Here is a 16,459-nt window from a genome sequence, read left to right on the forward strand (position 1 = left end):
ACCTTCTTGAGATGTACTTAAATTTATGTAGTGACTGTGTGCAGGTAAATTTTCACCTGTAATCGTTTTACTTCCACCCATTTCCTTTGAAGAGTTAGCACAATACAAAAACCTGTCGACTATTTGTTCCCATGCACCAACACCAAACATTACTTGAGGACCTCTCGCATCCATAGATGTATAAATAGAACCTACTGGGTTCATTAAATCAAACATATGAGATAATATAGGATTGTCTCTTTTGAACTTAAAATATAGTGCAACCATTTCAGGTTTCTTCTGGTTTGTGTCGGAATATTTTTTATAATATAATCTTATGTTTTCAGGGTAGGTAAAATCTTGACTATAATATTTATTTTTGTCATCTATATAATAATATACTATTCTCGTTTTTTCTATTGCATTATATCTTTTATATCTATAATAATCTAAATATAATGTTAACTTTTGTTCATTTGCATGTAGTGCTCCGCCGTCATATCCATAGTCATAATAATATGGTATTGGAGCTGGGTCAGGCAATGTCATATCTGCCATTTCATAAACTCTTAAATATTTCGTTTGTTCGTCTCCATATAAGTTTAAGTAGCAGTTGTTGTCTAATGGAACTTTAACTTGTGTACCATCATTCTTTTTATAGCTTACATACATTTCATTGTTATTTTTCGGAATGAGTTTATACCGTGTACCATTTTTTAAGGAGTGTACCAACTGCCATCTAAAATATTTATTTTCTTCATTGACAGAAAAGTCACCAACAATAGTTTCAATATTTTTTGTTCCTATCAAACTTTGGTATATTTCATTGACATATGTTTTATCTGCTTTATTTTCAAGGCTAACGTTTAAGTCTGTTATTTCAGATATAGAATGTGTATGTCCAACGGCACTTTTCCTGTTTAAGGTTTCTTGTAAGTTTGTAATATTTGCAATGGTATGTGTATGTCCAACGGCACTTTTCCTGTTTAAGGTTTCTTGTAAGTTTGTAATATTTGCAATGGTATGTGTATGTCCAACGTCACTTTTCCTGTTTAAGGTTTCTTGTAAGTTTGTAATATTTGCAATGGTATGTGTATGTCCAACGTCACTTTTCCTGTTTAAGGTTTCTTGTAAGTTTGTAATATCAGATATAGAATGTGTATGAGTCTTATCTGCTTTTGTCTCTAATGTTTCCTTAAGACTTGGTATTTGGTTAATATAATGTATATGAGTCTTTTTAGAATATTCGTTTTCAGCTCTTGTCACTTCACTTGACATTTTATTGTCAACATATGTTTTGTCTGCTAGTTCAGGATGAGTATGTTCTTTTGTTGCATAAGCATTGTTAGCTCTTTCTTCTTCTTTTGCTATTGCATCGTCTACATATTCTTTGTCAGCTTTGTTGTCAACATCTGCCTTCAAAAGAAGTTCATTTATAGGTTTCTCGTTTAAAGTTCCTTTTGTTGGATTTATACAGACAGTATGGTTCTTATTGTCTTGAAACAGAAACTCATCTGTCATTGGGTTTAATGTCAGTTTTAAGTTTCCTTCTTTCAATGACTCAGATATCTTAGAATAGTTTGAAAAGTTTGTTGTGTTCTTATTTAGAGCTTGCATAATGAGTTGTCGGTTGTGTTGTATTTCTCTCATGGAAGCAATATCTTTCGACATTTTTATTCTAGATAAAATATGCTTCCAATAGAAAAAGAAAATTCAAGAGTTGCTACAACTAAACCATTAGATGAACTTTTTACTAATGTCGGTCAAAAGTTTGAGACAGAGACCGTAAAGCATGAAGGCTATCGTTTTGACTACCCATTAAGATGGCTAAGAGACCCATCTGTCACAAAAGCTATTGGCTTTCGTAGAATAAAATTTGTGTCTGTAGAAGATAAAAGTTTTCCATTTATTGTAAGGTTTCATATAGATTATATATCTGAAGGGAAACGAAAAATGTGGGAAGAAATTGAGCTAATACAAGTTGACCTTTCATCTTCTCTACAGACTGCGTTAAAAAATATAGAAGATAAAATAAATTCATGTTATGCAAAATATGCTGATGAATATGCAAATACCGAGAGCACACTTTATGTGAGAATTGTATATGACAAACAAAATTCACAAGTGTCATTTCAAATCTACGAAGACAATCCAAAGAAAGACGAACAAATATATACAGAATTCACTGCAATGTCATGGTATTATTTGCAAAGAATGTTAAATCAGAAAGTCGAACTTCCTTTAGCAAATATTTACAGTCGATATGCAAGAGATGAACCATATTTATTTAAAGATGTTTTCGACCAAGATGCTATTATTGTTCATGCTTCATTTTCTGGCGCCCAAAACTCTTTCTTATGCTTGGCAAATGACTTTTACGAAAAACCTACAAAGTTATACGAACCACCAAGTGGAAGTATTTCAGACTTTCAAGTATGGTTTACTACAGATGTAAGAAAAAGAATAATTCCATTATACCATGCGTTTTACTTAGAACTTAGTTTCATATACAACTACTATCGAACGATAAAAATATAACTTTTTAATACGGTTGAGGTGTTGGATTTGGTTGCCAACTAGACTGTGGTGCAGGTTCAGGCTGTTGTATAACAGGAGCTTGTTCTTCTGGTTCAGGGTCTTTAGGTATAATACCAACAAACTGACCTACTCTTTTACCAATATTTTTGACTCCGTTCCAAATTCCTCTTCCGACAGATTTTATTCTATTCCATATACCTCTTCCAACTCTTCTGAAGAAGTTTCCAATACTACTGAAGAAACCCATTTTACTAGTAGTAAAAATCTAATGTCCGCCTAGTCTCTTACGTTTCCTGTTGAGTTCCATAGCATTCTTTAACTGGAGCTCATACATTCTGTTTCTCCTCTGGTAGAAAACATATTCTGGGTCAACTCCTGTGTTCGCGTCATCTGCATAAAGTTGTTTATATCCCACTTCAGGGTTTGTATAAAACTCTTTCCATCTCATATTTGCATACCATGGTGGCAAACCTAACGCAGCGTCATTTGACATGGCAGTTTGCATTTGTACATCTGTTGGCACTTGACCATAGTTTGCCATTGCAGTTTGTATTCTAACTTCATTTGGAATATTCTCTGGGTTTGGTTGTCCAGGTTGCTGTGCATTCGCTAAGTTCTGTGCGTCCATTTAATATTAGATAAAAATATCTCTTACGAGTACATATACTGAACATTTGCAGGCATTGGTTCATCTTCATATTCTCTGTACTTTTCTGCCACGTCAAATAAATAAATGACACAATGGAAAAAACCTAAAACAAGTAGTCCGATTTCAAACCACATTTACTTACTAATAAAATTTCTTTATTGTGACACTTTCTCCAGTTTATAGGACCTCTCTCATATTCTATCTTGTCATATATAAGCTCATAGTCATGTATGTCCTCTAACCATCTCATAACGGTTTCCAAACCACTTTTATCGGATGTAAAGTAAAAGCATGGATGGTTATGTATAACGTCTAAAGTTTCTAAAGAGTCTCTCAAAGTCCAGTCTACTTGGTATTGAAAATCCCATGTGTTATAGAACGGCGGGTCCACTATAAAGAAAACATTTTCCTTGTCTTTATATTTTTCATACAAATCTGTCCAATGACATCTCACAAACTCTATACCCTCAATATATTTTTCTATGTCCTCTTTGAAAACATTTGTATAGTTAAGATATAAAACTTTTGACATAAGTGTTTCAATGTCATGAACTCTTATAGAACCACTATATAATAGTCTAGCAGATATACTATCCCAGTCTATATATTCTGCTTTTTTCAAAACCTCTCTCACAATATTTTTCTTATCTAATGGTATACATTCCATCTTACCTATAGGTATCTTTTCTTTTAACTCTTTCAATATATTGTTTGTGTCTGGAATATGTTTGAGACGGTCCATATAGTTGTCGAAGTCATTGCATATAATCTTTGAGTCTGGAAATATTATATGGCACAAATGGGATATATAGAAACTTCCACCGAACAAATCTACAAATGTTAGACCATTCGGTAGTTTCTTAAGTTCTCTCAATATAATATCTTTACATCTACTCTTATTTCCAAAGAACGGTAACGGTGGTTTTGTAAAATTCATTTATATATAATAATAAAAATGTTTTTACCCGAAAAGTGACAGAAAAGTGACAAAGGATGAAAACATATATAATTTGTGAAAAGTGAAACAAAAAGTGACATTTTAAAAGTGACATCATTAATATGATGTAAATAACAACGGTTTTGGTTTTGTCACCGGCTGGTCGGCTGGGGTTCGGTCCTCCTCTTGGGTCTTGGGCAAAATTTCTTAGGGCTAGAAGGGGCGCAGCCCCTGGAAGCCCCACTACCTTTTTTTTTTTTTTTTTTTTTTTTTTTTTTGTAATGACTAGATATAGTATGCACTTTTGAATTCATACATTTTTTGAAAAAATTGTATTTTCAAAAAAAGATGTTGTTTCAGTATGAACTTGAAGAGAAATTTTAAGGAAAATAGGTTTTGAACGCTTAGATAGGGGTAAAATCAGACTTTATGAGGTATGTTGTATAATTATAGTTTGTGCTGTAATATGTCATGAGATCAGAATATGAAGGGAGTATATATGTGTTATTGTCACAGGTATATATGTGAGGATAGCTCAGTAGAGTCTGTAAAATAGTTTAGTAGAAGAAAAAGTTATATAAAGAACAAAAAATTAAAAATAAACATTATTAAGTGAAAACCAAAGTTTACCTATTTTATGTAAGGTTTTGTCTTTGTGGGTTGAGGTATATGACAAAAAAGATTGGATAATGCACTCTTGTCGGTCAAACTTCCGCGTTCAAGTTATCAATGCGGAACATTGTTCCATTCTGGGAGACATGCAGAGGCAATGTCTCCCAGAATGAGACACTGCGACCGACAGGAGTGCACAATACACTCTTGTCGGTCAAACTTCCGCGTTCAAGTTATCAATGCGGAACATTGTTCCATTCTGGGAGACATGCAGAGGCAATGTCTCCCAGAATGAGACACTGCGACCGACAGGAGTGCACAATACACTCTTGTCGGTCAAAGTTTTGCAATCACATTCTGATTGCAGAAGATTGTCTCATTCTGGGAGACATGCAGAGGCAATGTCTCCCGAAATGATACCGTCATACCAACACCAATTTATTCCTTCTTTCCATTGTCATACAATTCAATATTTTTATCAATCTTAATCAACTTTTTTTATTCTTCTTTAATTCAATTTATCTTTCTCCTAGAATATCTATTCCTTTAACAGACATAAAATCACTAATCGAGCTTTTTCAATACTCAAAATTTCATATAAATCTTTGTTATTTTTTCTCTCATCGCTTATTTTATTAAATATACATATTTCCTCTCACATATCCCTCTTCATATATATTGGATCTCAACACTCATCTATTAGAACAATATATTTTCGCTTAATCTCATATTATTCATTAACAATCTTTCATCTTCTTATTTCTAGTTAACCTACCAATATATATATAGAATATATGCCCAATTACATATTCAGATACATTAAATTCAAGAAATTCTTCTAATATTATTCTCCTATTCATAATAAAATCATATTTAGTCTCACATCACAATTCTATCAGTTCTCCAATATCATATCATATTGGTAACATCACATATATCTCTTATAATATCACTTAAATTTGTATTTTTTTATTAATTATATTTAATTAGTTCTACATTCTATTATTATAGAGGTTTGACAAACTCATCAATAGTTAAAATCAAAATCTATTCAGAACTTTGAATCTAATGAAAATTACATTTCGATATCTTTTTGCAAGCTTAATTTTTTGTATTATCTTAAAATACATTTAGTAATGTTATGTACGTATTGAATTCAAATTATAGCGCAGTAACATGCAACTCATCTTGAGATTCACATTTCATTTTCACAATTATTGCATATATACATCAATAACATATTGTACTCATATATCTACACGACTCTAAACTCAATGACATCAAATAATGCTTGTAATATTTAAAATAATTTTTGCATTTTTGATTCTCAGCTTAACTTCTATAAATGTCACCAAAACATTTCATTCCTACCAAGAAATATTATATTAGTAATTAAGCGTTTATTACCATTGTTACTCACATCATATTAATTCATTTTTGTAATTTTTTAAATAAATGACTGGAATCATAAACCCTATGTACCCATATCAACATGTTAAAATTTCAAAGTCTGAAACTTAGTATACATTGAGTTTCATGAAATCAGATAATCTCGTAGATTTCTTAAATATTATATATTGCTGGCCAATAATGATGCAGCATGACTCTCCATCATATCAGCATTCTAAACATATCTTTATTTTGTCAATTGGCATAAATTAAGGGTGCTTTTCAGGCGATAAATGGTATTTTAGATACCTGGGTAGGGGGTCATGAAAAAGTTGCAAAAGTCAAAAATTGAGGGTATCTAAAAATTCAAATTTTTAAGTTTTTGTTTTGAACACATTACCCAAATATACTCAATATAAGTATACTATTGGTATTAATATTGGCTCCTAAATATCAAGGTTTACACCTTTTTGCCCGGTTTACACCTTTTTCTCCTGACTATATATATATACATAGACAACATAACATGATAAAATAACTATTCAGACAATATTTGCCATTAAGGGTGTAGAAATTAATCGAATTTATTAAAAGAAATATGATATACCCGTATTAAAGAACAAAATTTCCTTTTTTACTTTGTTTTGAATTGGATAGTTCAGCCAATAATGACTGATTACATACAAATTTAAATCACTATCCTTTAAAAAGATTGTGAAAAATCAAATATATCAAGCTTTACAAATTTATAAGAACAAATCATTTTTATACAATCTATTAAGGAACCATTCCTAATATAAACACGCCGACCTTATTTTCATGAAATATTCACAGTTGAAGGTTGAATAACAATACTAAAAGAAGCTGCTTTGGTAAGCTTCCCTTGGAAGAATTTCAGTTGATCACGTAAAGTATCATTTTGGACTTGTAACGCAGTTATCTGTCGTTGCAATTTAAATACTAAATTTTGTAAGTATACATTATTATTCTCAAGCTCTTTAATATAGTCATTCTTAGTTTTCTTAAATCTTCATGGTCCATTGTTATGCGTGAACAAGATCAATTTTTGCTTCTCGAGATCATTTTCTGGGCTTTCAACTTCTAGCAAATCGCAAGAGGATTCCAATGATAGTGGAAGCCTTGGTGAGGACTGATGGCATAACTGAGGAATAGAAGGTATCGAGTTCATTTGACAATGACGCAAATTCGCATAAAATAAACAAAAATTGGATTACCTCAGAAAAAATTCATTAAAAAAATAACATTGAAACAGAAACATGGATATATAACAACAGGAAAATAGATGCACAATTATGACTTTTAAAACATTTTTTGAAAAAAATAATTGCGAACATTTACAAGTTTGGATTTATAGCATATCATACGTTGTAAAATAACAAACATTACATGCTTACCAAAACTTGTTACTAAAAAACCTTTTCTATAAGAATTTCGAATCAAGAAAAAGAAACCTTTCATTAAAAACTCAACATAATATCAAATATCTTTTTACATACAAAAATTGTGTTACAATGCACCAAAGAAAACCTTTAGTCATTTAATGGCGGAATTGCAAAATTTATCAAATATGTTTACTCAGTTTAACAGATTGGAATTACTTTAAATAATCCTTTTAAAACTAACACAAATGATAATAAATCTTATTTGATGAATTGTTGACAAAATTTCCAAAATCTTGCAATATAATTCTTCAGATTTATGTTTTGACTCAATAAATTGCAATGTAAATCAAGCATAGATGATTTTTTCTGTTTTAACCTATTTGAATAGTTACAATGAAATGAGTCGTCTATTCATTGATAAAAAAAGTCGTCGCAAAATTTCTTTTAAATTTGATTGCATCTCTGACAATTCATATAATGTTTAATGCTAGTTAAATTGATTAATATGCAATTGGATATGTTTCACATTGTTGTTGACGATTTTTCATTTTTTTTTCAGAAGATTGTATTTATAATTGGTCAACTTCAAACATTATACAACAGAGGCTATTCTAAATATTATACTGCATGGGTTCATTAAAGAAATGAATCCATATATTTTCCAAAGTGAATAATTTATGCCTTCCTCAAAACGTAACTGGTCATTTTTAAAGGGAAATATGATTATCTCTCTGAATCGACTAACCTCAATTTATTTTGGCAGAATTTTCTAAATCGTTCAATTTTTAAAGTAATACATTGATCCGTTTTAATTACCTACAGTTCTATCAATTGAAATTAATAGACCACATTGTCAAAAATTGTATTTAAAAATATTTAATATTTTCTATTCAAATTGAAAAAATGCTCCCCAATTTATCTTAAGATCTTTAATTAGGACTTCAATGAAAATCAATTACGTACAGGCCTCACATTTTGGACTCTTTTGAATTTTGAATAAATTATCATGACTATTCATCATTTTGAATTTAAATAAAGTTACAATATATAATTTAATTTGTGAGACATCACAAATCTTCAGAAATTTCGGGATTAAAATGAATTTGAGTACTTCCAATTCAAATTCAAAGAAAATCATTATAATCAAGGTCCGAAAATGATACTTGCTTTCCTTTCACAATTGGTAGCATCATCATTAACTTTACAGGACCCTGTAGTACAAACAAACCCTTTCACAGGCATAAAAGAATGTGGTTTCTTTAATTATAGATACATTTTTAATGGAAAATCAGAAATTTTAACTTATAATGATTTTGGAACTTATGTAAAGCTAATTGTCAATGGTACAGCCTTTTATCCAGCCAACCAAAATGCTGGCGATTACAATGGAATTACAGTACATCTTCAAGTAGAAAATGTTACTGATGATGATGATATTTACATTAAATACATCATTACTAACACATATGAATATGAAGCCAGAGTTCAACTTGGTACATTTACAGATATTTCATTCAAAGGTAATGATGGCAACCATAATAGAATTACTCCTTTGTCAGATAAAAAAATGTATTCTATTGAACATGTTCAAATTGCGCCGACTTGGCAAAAAATGGTAATGGATTATCGCGATTTTAAAGGTAAATATATTCCACCTGATAACTATTGGTATGGTCAAACATTTGATCCTGAAAACAAGTATTTCATGAAGTTCAACAACGTAAATGAAATAAACGTACTCGAAGCTTCAGATGATAGAAACGTTGATTCATATTCATCATATTCATGGAATGAAAAAAGAATTCAAGGAAAACAAGCCATTGTACTAGGTATTAGGCTATTCTTTATTATGAAAACTCCTTTTGATTTCATTGCAACTAAGAAGGGGTTTGCCGGAGGAATGACAGGTGCAATCGAAGCAGAAACATATTGTAGAATTTTTGTGGAAGGCAGAAATTATGATGCTTATTATGCAATTAATGATTCTAAGGACTTCAAAAAATTATTAAGCTTTCCAGGTACAGCAAGCTCAATGGATAGATATGGATTTTGGATAATGCCACCAGATGGAGCAATTAATACAAAGTACACGATGTATCTTCAATATCAAGAGGATGGAAAAACTTTACAATCTAACAGAATTGAGTTCAATATAACTCGTTCAGATCAACCATCAATCTCATTACTATCTGGTGATACATTAAGCAAACCATTTAGAGGAAATGAAAGTATTCCATTAGAGTTTACAATTACTTCCCAAAGATCAGTTAATGTTTCATTTGAAGTTTATAGAGGAAAAGCAATGATCCATCATGATCTTAAAGAATTTAAGTTTGGAGCAATAGGATCGAATGGAGCTACATCAAAAGCAAATTTCAGCCTTTCTAAGATCCCATCAGGAACATTTACATTGAAAGTTAAAGTAATAAATGATCTGGGAAGAGAATCCACGTATGATGAAACTCAATTCACAGTCGAATCTGATGTATATGTTCAAAATGTACACTTCAGTCAAGAAACATATGATCCAACGGAAGATATTGAATTAATTGGTTGGTTTACTGAGATGGATCTTCAACAGAGAGTTTCATTTAAACTTGATGTTGCAAATGGCAAAGGAACATCATCTAATAACGACATTAAACCATTAGGTACTCTCCAAGAGTTTAAAATAAGAATGTCAATCCCTTCAGGTCTTACAAAAGGAGTTATACCATGCACTCTTACAGCAATCCAAGAAGGTCTTGTATTTTTCAGCAAGAATCTTTCGTTTATATTAACAGACAGGCCAATTCTCTCTGCTAAATTATTGAATGGAAATACAGAAGAAGAATATAATAATTCATTTTCTTTATTATATTCATTAAGTGCCAAAGATGAAGGACAATGCAAATTCTATTACATGTTTAATGGTGAAAATGAAACTTTAATAACAATATCAGACGGACATGGAAACATTCCACTAACAGGATTGATGTATCAAGGAAATGATAAGTATGTACTTTCAATAGTTGCAAAGGATGAATACAATTCAACATCAAAACCTGAAAATTACTCATTTTCAATTATAAATAAGCCATATATTACTAAAATTGAAATGAAAAACATCTCTGATCCAGCTAAAGATGTTAATGTTTATGTCACATATAATGACCAAGACAATGAAAAACAATTATACTTATATGCTGATTATGGAAACAATGTTGTACTTCTAAAAACGCTTATACCACAAAGCTCAGGAGAATCAGATCAGAAAAGAGAAGGTCCATTTCCATATCCTAATTCAGGAAATTATAACATCAAATTTTTCCTAACTTCTCAAAAGATTAGTAATGACTATAAATCTCTTCCTCCAAATCAAATCTCCAATTTGTATGAATTTCCAATTCTAAGTACTAAAGTTCCTGATGTTAAGCTTCAAGTTAAAACAGGAAAATACTATTCATCAACTTCAAAAATAGGATTCCAACTAACTGTGTTAGATGATATGACTGGTGATATACATTATATGATTGATGGAAGGGAAGATTTTGATAAAGGCACTGCAAAACCAAATTATGATGCTCAGCAAAATCATAAAAATGATCAATTTAGCGATGAAATACCAATTCCAAGTTGGTTTAAGTATTGGAGTAATAACAGTGCCCATACTTTCGCAGTTTATGTTATTGACAATTATGGAATTCAATCTAGATCAGATTCTTTTGATTTCTATGTAATTAATAACCCAGAGTTATCTACTTTTAATATGAACAAAGACTATGTTCTAACTCAAACTAAAGATAAATCAGATCGAACCATTCACTTTTACGGTGACTTCAACGACCATGATGATGGAAAGGAACTCAATTTCTATGTTAAAGAAGGAAATATGGATAAGATTTTAGCAAAAACATATTATTCTGGACCTAAATTAAATATGGAGTAGTTCATAGATCAGAGAAACTTAGAGCATTTAATTACAATTGGGAGCCATATCCATTTAATCTTCAATTAGATTTAATACAAAATGAAGCCTCACTTGAAATCGTTGGATGGATCCAAAATACAGAAGATTATGAAGATACAACCCAAAGGTTTTACAAATCTCCTGATAGGAGAACTACAGTTTTCATTACAAAGAAGCCCGATATTGATATTGATTTTCCAACGTTAACCAATGTATTTGGAAAGAACGATGATATTAGCTTTAAATATGAAATCACAGATGAATCTTCAGGTAACATCACTGCATATCTTAACAATGAATATATCACTCATTGGAGTTACACAAGCAATAACAATCAAATTTCTGATATTCTTACATTCAAGTTGGGAGATAAAGCGATATATTCAACACCAAATCCAACAATTAAGATTGTAGTAATGGATACTCATGGAAGTTATGAACAAAGGACTAAATCAATTGTAATTAGAAACAAGCCTACAATTAGAAATGTGGAAATTAATAATAATTTCGTTTATGAAAATCAAGAGCTTTCAGCAAAAGTTACATTTGATGATTATGATAATGGAAAAAGATTATACTTCCATTATGTACTTAACAATGATGATTACTATACTACCACTGCAAGCAAATTATCTAATGTGTTTGAAGGTCAAACAATTGACGTTCCATTTACTATTCCAAGTAATACAGAATTGGGAACATTGGTTATTGAATTTTATTGCACCACAGAAGAAACAGCCATTACTACACCAGCAGATAAAAATGTAAGATCTGAAGAAGTACCAAGATCTCTAACAGTAACATTCAAGCCATTTTTGGAATTGAACCAAATCAGTGGAAGCTATACAACAAACTCAGAAATCCAATTGAGCGGCATGATTCAATGCAAATATCCAGTCGAATTCAAGATTCTAATTAATAGAAAGCCTCTTCAAGAAACAATCATGTATTCACCAGTAAGTGATGCAAAAACATCTTTTACTAAGAAATTTAATCTTCCTGACATGAAATGGGGAAATAAAGAGATGAAAGTTTCAATTATAGATTCTGTTTCCAAACTTGAAAGTTCACAACAAACATTATCCTTCACATTTAAGCACAAGCCAGTTCTTAGAAACCTAGAAACATTGTCAAGAGCTTATGCCAGCGGACAAGGAATGTATATTGAAGGAAGACTTGATTGCAAAGATTACAAAACATTTTATTCTTATGCTAAATTAGGTGATGATGAACCAATCAAATTAAATAGTGTTTGCAGATCTGATGGAACAATGAATCAGAATGCACCATTTTATCATAGATTTACAACAGCCCAAAAAGGAAATCTTTCTTTAACAATATGGATTTCAGATAGCTCTGATATAAACGGTGGAGATGATCTTGGAAAGTCTGAACCGGTCACAATATATGTTGGTTTTAGTAATATACCAGATTTCCATGTTCAATGGCTCTCTACAAATGAATACTTCAGTAGAAATACTTCAATTAATTTCATTATAAAGATTGATGATGATGACGATGTTTCATTGCAATATATTCTCGATGGAAAAGTTATTCATAACGAAACTCTTGAAATTGACAATACAAGATTTGAACAACAAAGATCATTTACCATTCCAGATAATTTATCTAGAGAGAAGCATTATCTTCAATTAATGCTGATAGATAATTATGGATTTAGAAAAGGTTCTGACGACGAAGAAAAAGGTTTTTATGTCATGGATCGTCCTATAATTGAAGAAGTTGGACTTGATAATCCTTATTTATTACAATCTGAAGTTTCCAATATTGTTGGATTTTTCAATGATATGGATCAAGGAATGATTATTTATCTTTTTGTTCAAGTTGGACAAAAGCCAGTCACTGAACCAGCAAAATCTTTTCAATCTAATTTTCATATATGTTATTAAATTATTATGAAATTCGATCAACCAACAAGAAATTACCAACCAGTACAGTTTCAACTTACAAAGGGGTCTTGGTTATTTCGATTGTGGGGCACACAAGGCGGGTTTCTCTATAATAATAATGGTGGTAAAGGTGCTTATTCTGAAGGTTTATTTATTACAGACTACAATATCACTTTATACTATCATGTTGGGAAAATGGGTTCGTGCGCTAATACTGTCATTACAACATCCACTTTTGATGGTGGAAGTAATTTCATTGGAAGGGACAATGATAGAAGCTGTACTGGTGGATCTGCTACATTCATTTCACGAGATGAAAATGGAGAACAGTTATTATTGATTTCAGGAGCTGGAGGTGGCTCAGGACAATATGCAGCAAAAAATGTTGAATTTATTGGCGGTTTTGGCGGTCCTTTTGCTGGTGACGGAGTTGGACAAGCATTCCAAATTGAAGAAAGTGAAGCAATTAAAGTTCGAGGAAAGGGTGCTACTAGAATTCATCCTGGAGATGGCGGTTCGCATCCTGGAGGCACAAATGATAAGTATATCAATCGTCCAGCGCTTGGAAAAAGAGGGGAATACTTGAAAGGTGGCGATGCAGATACGGGAGCAAGTGGATCTTCAGGCGGCGGAGGAAGTGGCTATTTTGGCGGTGGAGGAGGTGCAGATATAGGAGGAGGTGGTGGAGGAAGCAGTTACGCATCACCTGACTTGTATAATGTCATCCTATTAGGAGGTGACAAAGCAGTTGACTCTCCTTCAGCCACTCGTGAAGTTGGCCACTCCAATAATGGATGCATCGAAATCATCAAACATAATCCATACACCATTGAGAAGAACAACAACTCTTCCTGTAATAGAAAAATTGTAAGTATTGTTTACTACTTCCATTATCCAACTTATTTTTCCATTCTCTTTCTTGGTTTTTTGTTTGAAATAAAGTAAATAAATTATTTTATCAATGACTAACTTTTTTTGAAATTCAAGATTTTTATTCCAATTTTCTAGGGTAAGAATAAATAAAATAATGATTTTGCAAGAATGAGCGCATCCTGAAACTTCTAAGTTTAATCCTCCAAAGTTCAGAAGTCTTTCGACTATGGATATGAAATGATTTGGATATAAAAAGATTAATCAATGAAAATATATGAATAAAAAGTTTTATAACAAATAAATAAAATAAAAAATCTTAAGGCTCAACGAGATAAGTGAACATCTTTCCGCCTTTTACGTCGATTTCACCTCTTTCTTTGATATCGAAGCTCTGACCGTAAATCAATTCGTAAACAGGCCTAGAAATGTGGACTTTCATTGGAACAACGTGATGTTCCATTTCATGTGCAATGTTAATTGCAGGGCCAAGAATTTCGAATGTTGGTTTCTCTGTTCCTATGACACCAGCAACAATTGAGCCTCCTGTGTTTATTCCAACTCTGATTCTCAATGATTCATTTTCACTTTCATCGATTTCCAGCAATTTCTTGATGACTAAACATCCGAAATCAACAACTTCTTTTGCGTGAACAGCTGGTTGATTGATCTCATCAAAGATACCTCCAGCAGCCATGTAACAATCACCGATGCATTTAATTTTTGTCATTGTTTTATGAGCATTTGTAATTGCATCGAATTCTTTGAACATGATATTTAACATTCTCATGACATACTGTGCATCATGAGAGCCACACCATGGAGTAAATTCAACAACATCTAAGAATAAAACAGTGACAGATTTAACAGCAAAAGAAATATTCTTTTCTCCGGCTTGAACTCTTGGAACTAACACTGGTGGTAAAATACTTGCCAACATAGAATCCGACTTCTTCTTTTCATCAGCAATTAATTTTTCATGCATAACGTTTTGTGTCTGATTAGATCCTGAGAAAATCCTTCGACCACTTACACAAGATGAAGTGAACTCAAGATAAACTTTGTTTTTGTTTTTATCAGTGAAAACAACAGTTATTGGCTGCGAAAATACTTTATCAAGTTTATCTTCAGACATAAATCTTTCTTCTGTGAAGAATTCCTTGAATTGTTTGTTCTCTATTTCACTTTGTTTTATATCAAACATTTCTTCAAAAGCAGTGTTAACAGTAATAATTTTGCTTGTTTCTTCTTGACAAACAATTATTACATCGTTCAAACGACTGACGACTTCATTTGAAAACCAAACATGTTTGTCTGAAACATCTTCAGAAGTGAAATTATAATTTCCACCCAACAAATCCATGACTCTTGCATTATTCAACAAAGATTGTGGAGGACATCTCAACAACAATTTCAAACAAAACTTCAAAAGAATGTCTTCTTTTTTGACAATTAAAATTATAACAATAGTTAACAACAAAGTTAAAACTAAGAAGATACTTGTATACATTATTTGTCTCTTGTTTTGGTTCTCTATACCACTAATAATTGTTGGAACAATTATAGCCATTGCTTTAGCAAAGAATGTTTGGAATAATTCTATTGGTCCAATTTGCCACAAATCTTGTAAATCTTTGTCTTTCGGACTTGGCCAAACTCCTTTTTGCATCATACTATAATATTTCAATATCAAAGCAGTAGCAACATAATATTGTTGATCAGATTTGAAACAATGAACAGAGTCTGTTACAGAATCAGGAGCTTTTAGTTCTCCTGGACAAACTAATGTTTCACTTGCAACATCAATAATCGAAACCATTTCAGGGAAAGGAACTTGTCTCGAATCAGAACCACCTAAATTAATGTTCTGGAAGTATTCAACAACCTTTGGTATTGTTTCTTTCATCCTTGAGATCTCGGAATCAATAGAAACAACAGAATCCTTAAAAACATCATCATCTTTCGCTAAAGCAATCTTAAAAATTCTTGCAACAACACTAAACATATATGTATTACTTGCAAACAAATAATTAATATGATAAGAGTTAAATATCAAATTATTTGCACTTGTTACATAACAATTAATAGAAACATAATAAGCCAAACAACCCAAAATAACAATAATCAAAAACAAAAACAAATTTGCAAGTTCTATAGAAGCCTTTGAAGAATAATTTGATGATTGATTCTTCTTGTCTGTTTGAATCAACATCACTGTTTTGG

At 31.4% G+C, this 16,459-nt stretch overlaps 7 protein-coding genes across 7 annotated transcripts, besides 1 other annotated feature; 4 read left to right on the plus strand and 3 right to left on the minus strand.

Moving 5' to 3' along the window:
- Positions 1–1,215: part of a mobile genetic element that runs on past the window's edge.
- A 717-nt stretch (positions 1,216–1,932) lies between these two features.
- TVAGG3_0445350 (uncharacterized protein) lies at positions 1,933–2,517 on the plus strand (the record flags this gene model as incomplete). The annotated part of the gene is made up of 1 exon (XM_051234380.1): positions 1,933–2,517. The coding sequence occupies one exon, from the start codon at positions 1,933–1,935 to the stop codon at positions 2,515–2,517; it is 585 nt and encodes a 194-aa protein (XP_051104110.1).
- A 4-nt stretch (positions 2,518–2,521) lies between these two features.
- TVAGG3_0445360 (serine threonine-protein phosphatase family) lies at positions 2,522–2,764 on the minus strand (the record flags this gene model as incomplete). Its single annotated transcript, XM_051234381.1, has 1 exon — positions 2,522–2,764. One exon carries the CDS (start codon positions 2,762–2,764, stop codon positions 2,522–2,524), a length of 243 nt encoding a protein of 80 aa, XP_051104111.1.
- An 18-nt stretch (positions 2,765–2,782) lies between these two features.
- Positions 2,783–3,145, minus strand: TVAGG3_0445370 (uncharacterized protein; the record flags this gene model as incomplete). The annotated part of the gene is made up of 1 exon (XM_051234382.1): positions 2,783–3,145. One exon carries the CDS (start codon positions 3,143–3,145, stop codon positions 2,783–2,785), a length of 363 nt encoding a protein of 120 aa, XP_051104112.1.
- Positions 3,146–8,663: 5,518 nt separating this feature from the next.
- TVAGG3_0445380 (uncharacterized protein) lies at positions 8,664–11,435 on the plus strand (the record flags this gene model as incomplete). Its single annotated transcript, XM_001320676.1, has 1 exon — positions 8,664–11,435. The coding sequence occupies one exon, from the start codon at positions 8,664–8,666 to the stop codon at positions 11,433–11,435; it is 2,772 nt and encodes a 923-aa protein (XP_001320711.1).
- Positions 11,436–11,448: 13 nt separating this feature from the next.
- TVAGG3_0445390 (uncharacterized protein) lies at positions 11,449–13,366 on the plus strand (the record flags this gene model as incomplete). The annotated part of the gene is made up of 1 exon (XM_001320675.2): positions 11,873–13,366. One exon carries the CDS (start codon positions 11,873–11,875, stop codon positions 13,364–13,366), a length of 1,494 nt encoding a protein of 497 aa, XP_001320710.1.
- A 6-nt stretch (positions 13,367–13,372) lies between these two features.
- TVAGG3_0445400 (glycine-rich protein family) lies at positions 13,373–14,311 on the plus strand (the record flags this gene model as incomplete). Its single annotated transcript, XM_001320674.1, has 1 exon — positions 13,373–14,311. The coding sequence occupies one exon, from the start codon at positions 13,373–13,375 to the stop codon at positions 14,309–14,311; it is 939 nt and encodes a 312-aa protein (XP_001320709.1).
- A 244-nt stretch (positions 14,312–14,555) lies between these two features.
- On the minus strand, positions 14,556–16,241 carry TVAGG3_0445410 (guanylate cyclase protein; the record flags this gene model as incomplete). Its single annotated transcript, XM_001320673.1, has 1 exon — positions 14,556–16,241. The coding sequence occupies one exon, from the start codon at positions 16,239–16,241 to the stop codon at positions 14,556–14,558; it is 1,686 nt and encodes a 561-aa protein (XP_001320708.1).
- Positions 16,242–16,459: the final 218 nt, after the last annotated feature.

The sequence above is a fragment of the Trichomonas vaginalis genome, chromosome V, assembly GCF_026262505.1.
Source record: "Trichomonas vaginalis G3 chromosome V, whole genome shotgun sequence".
NCBI lineage: Eukaryota > Parabasalia > Trichomonadida > Trichomonadidae > Trichomonas > Trichomonas vaginalis.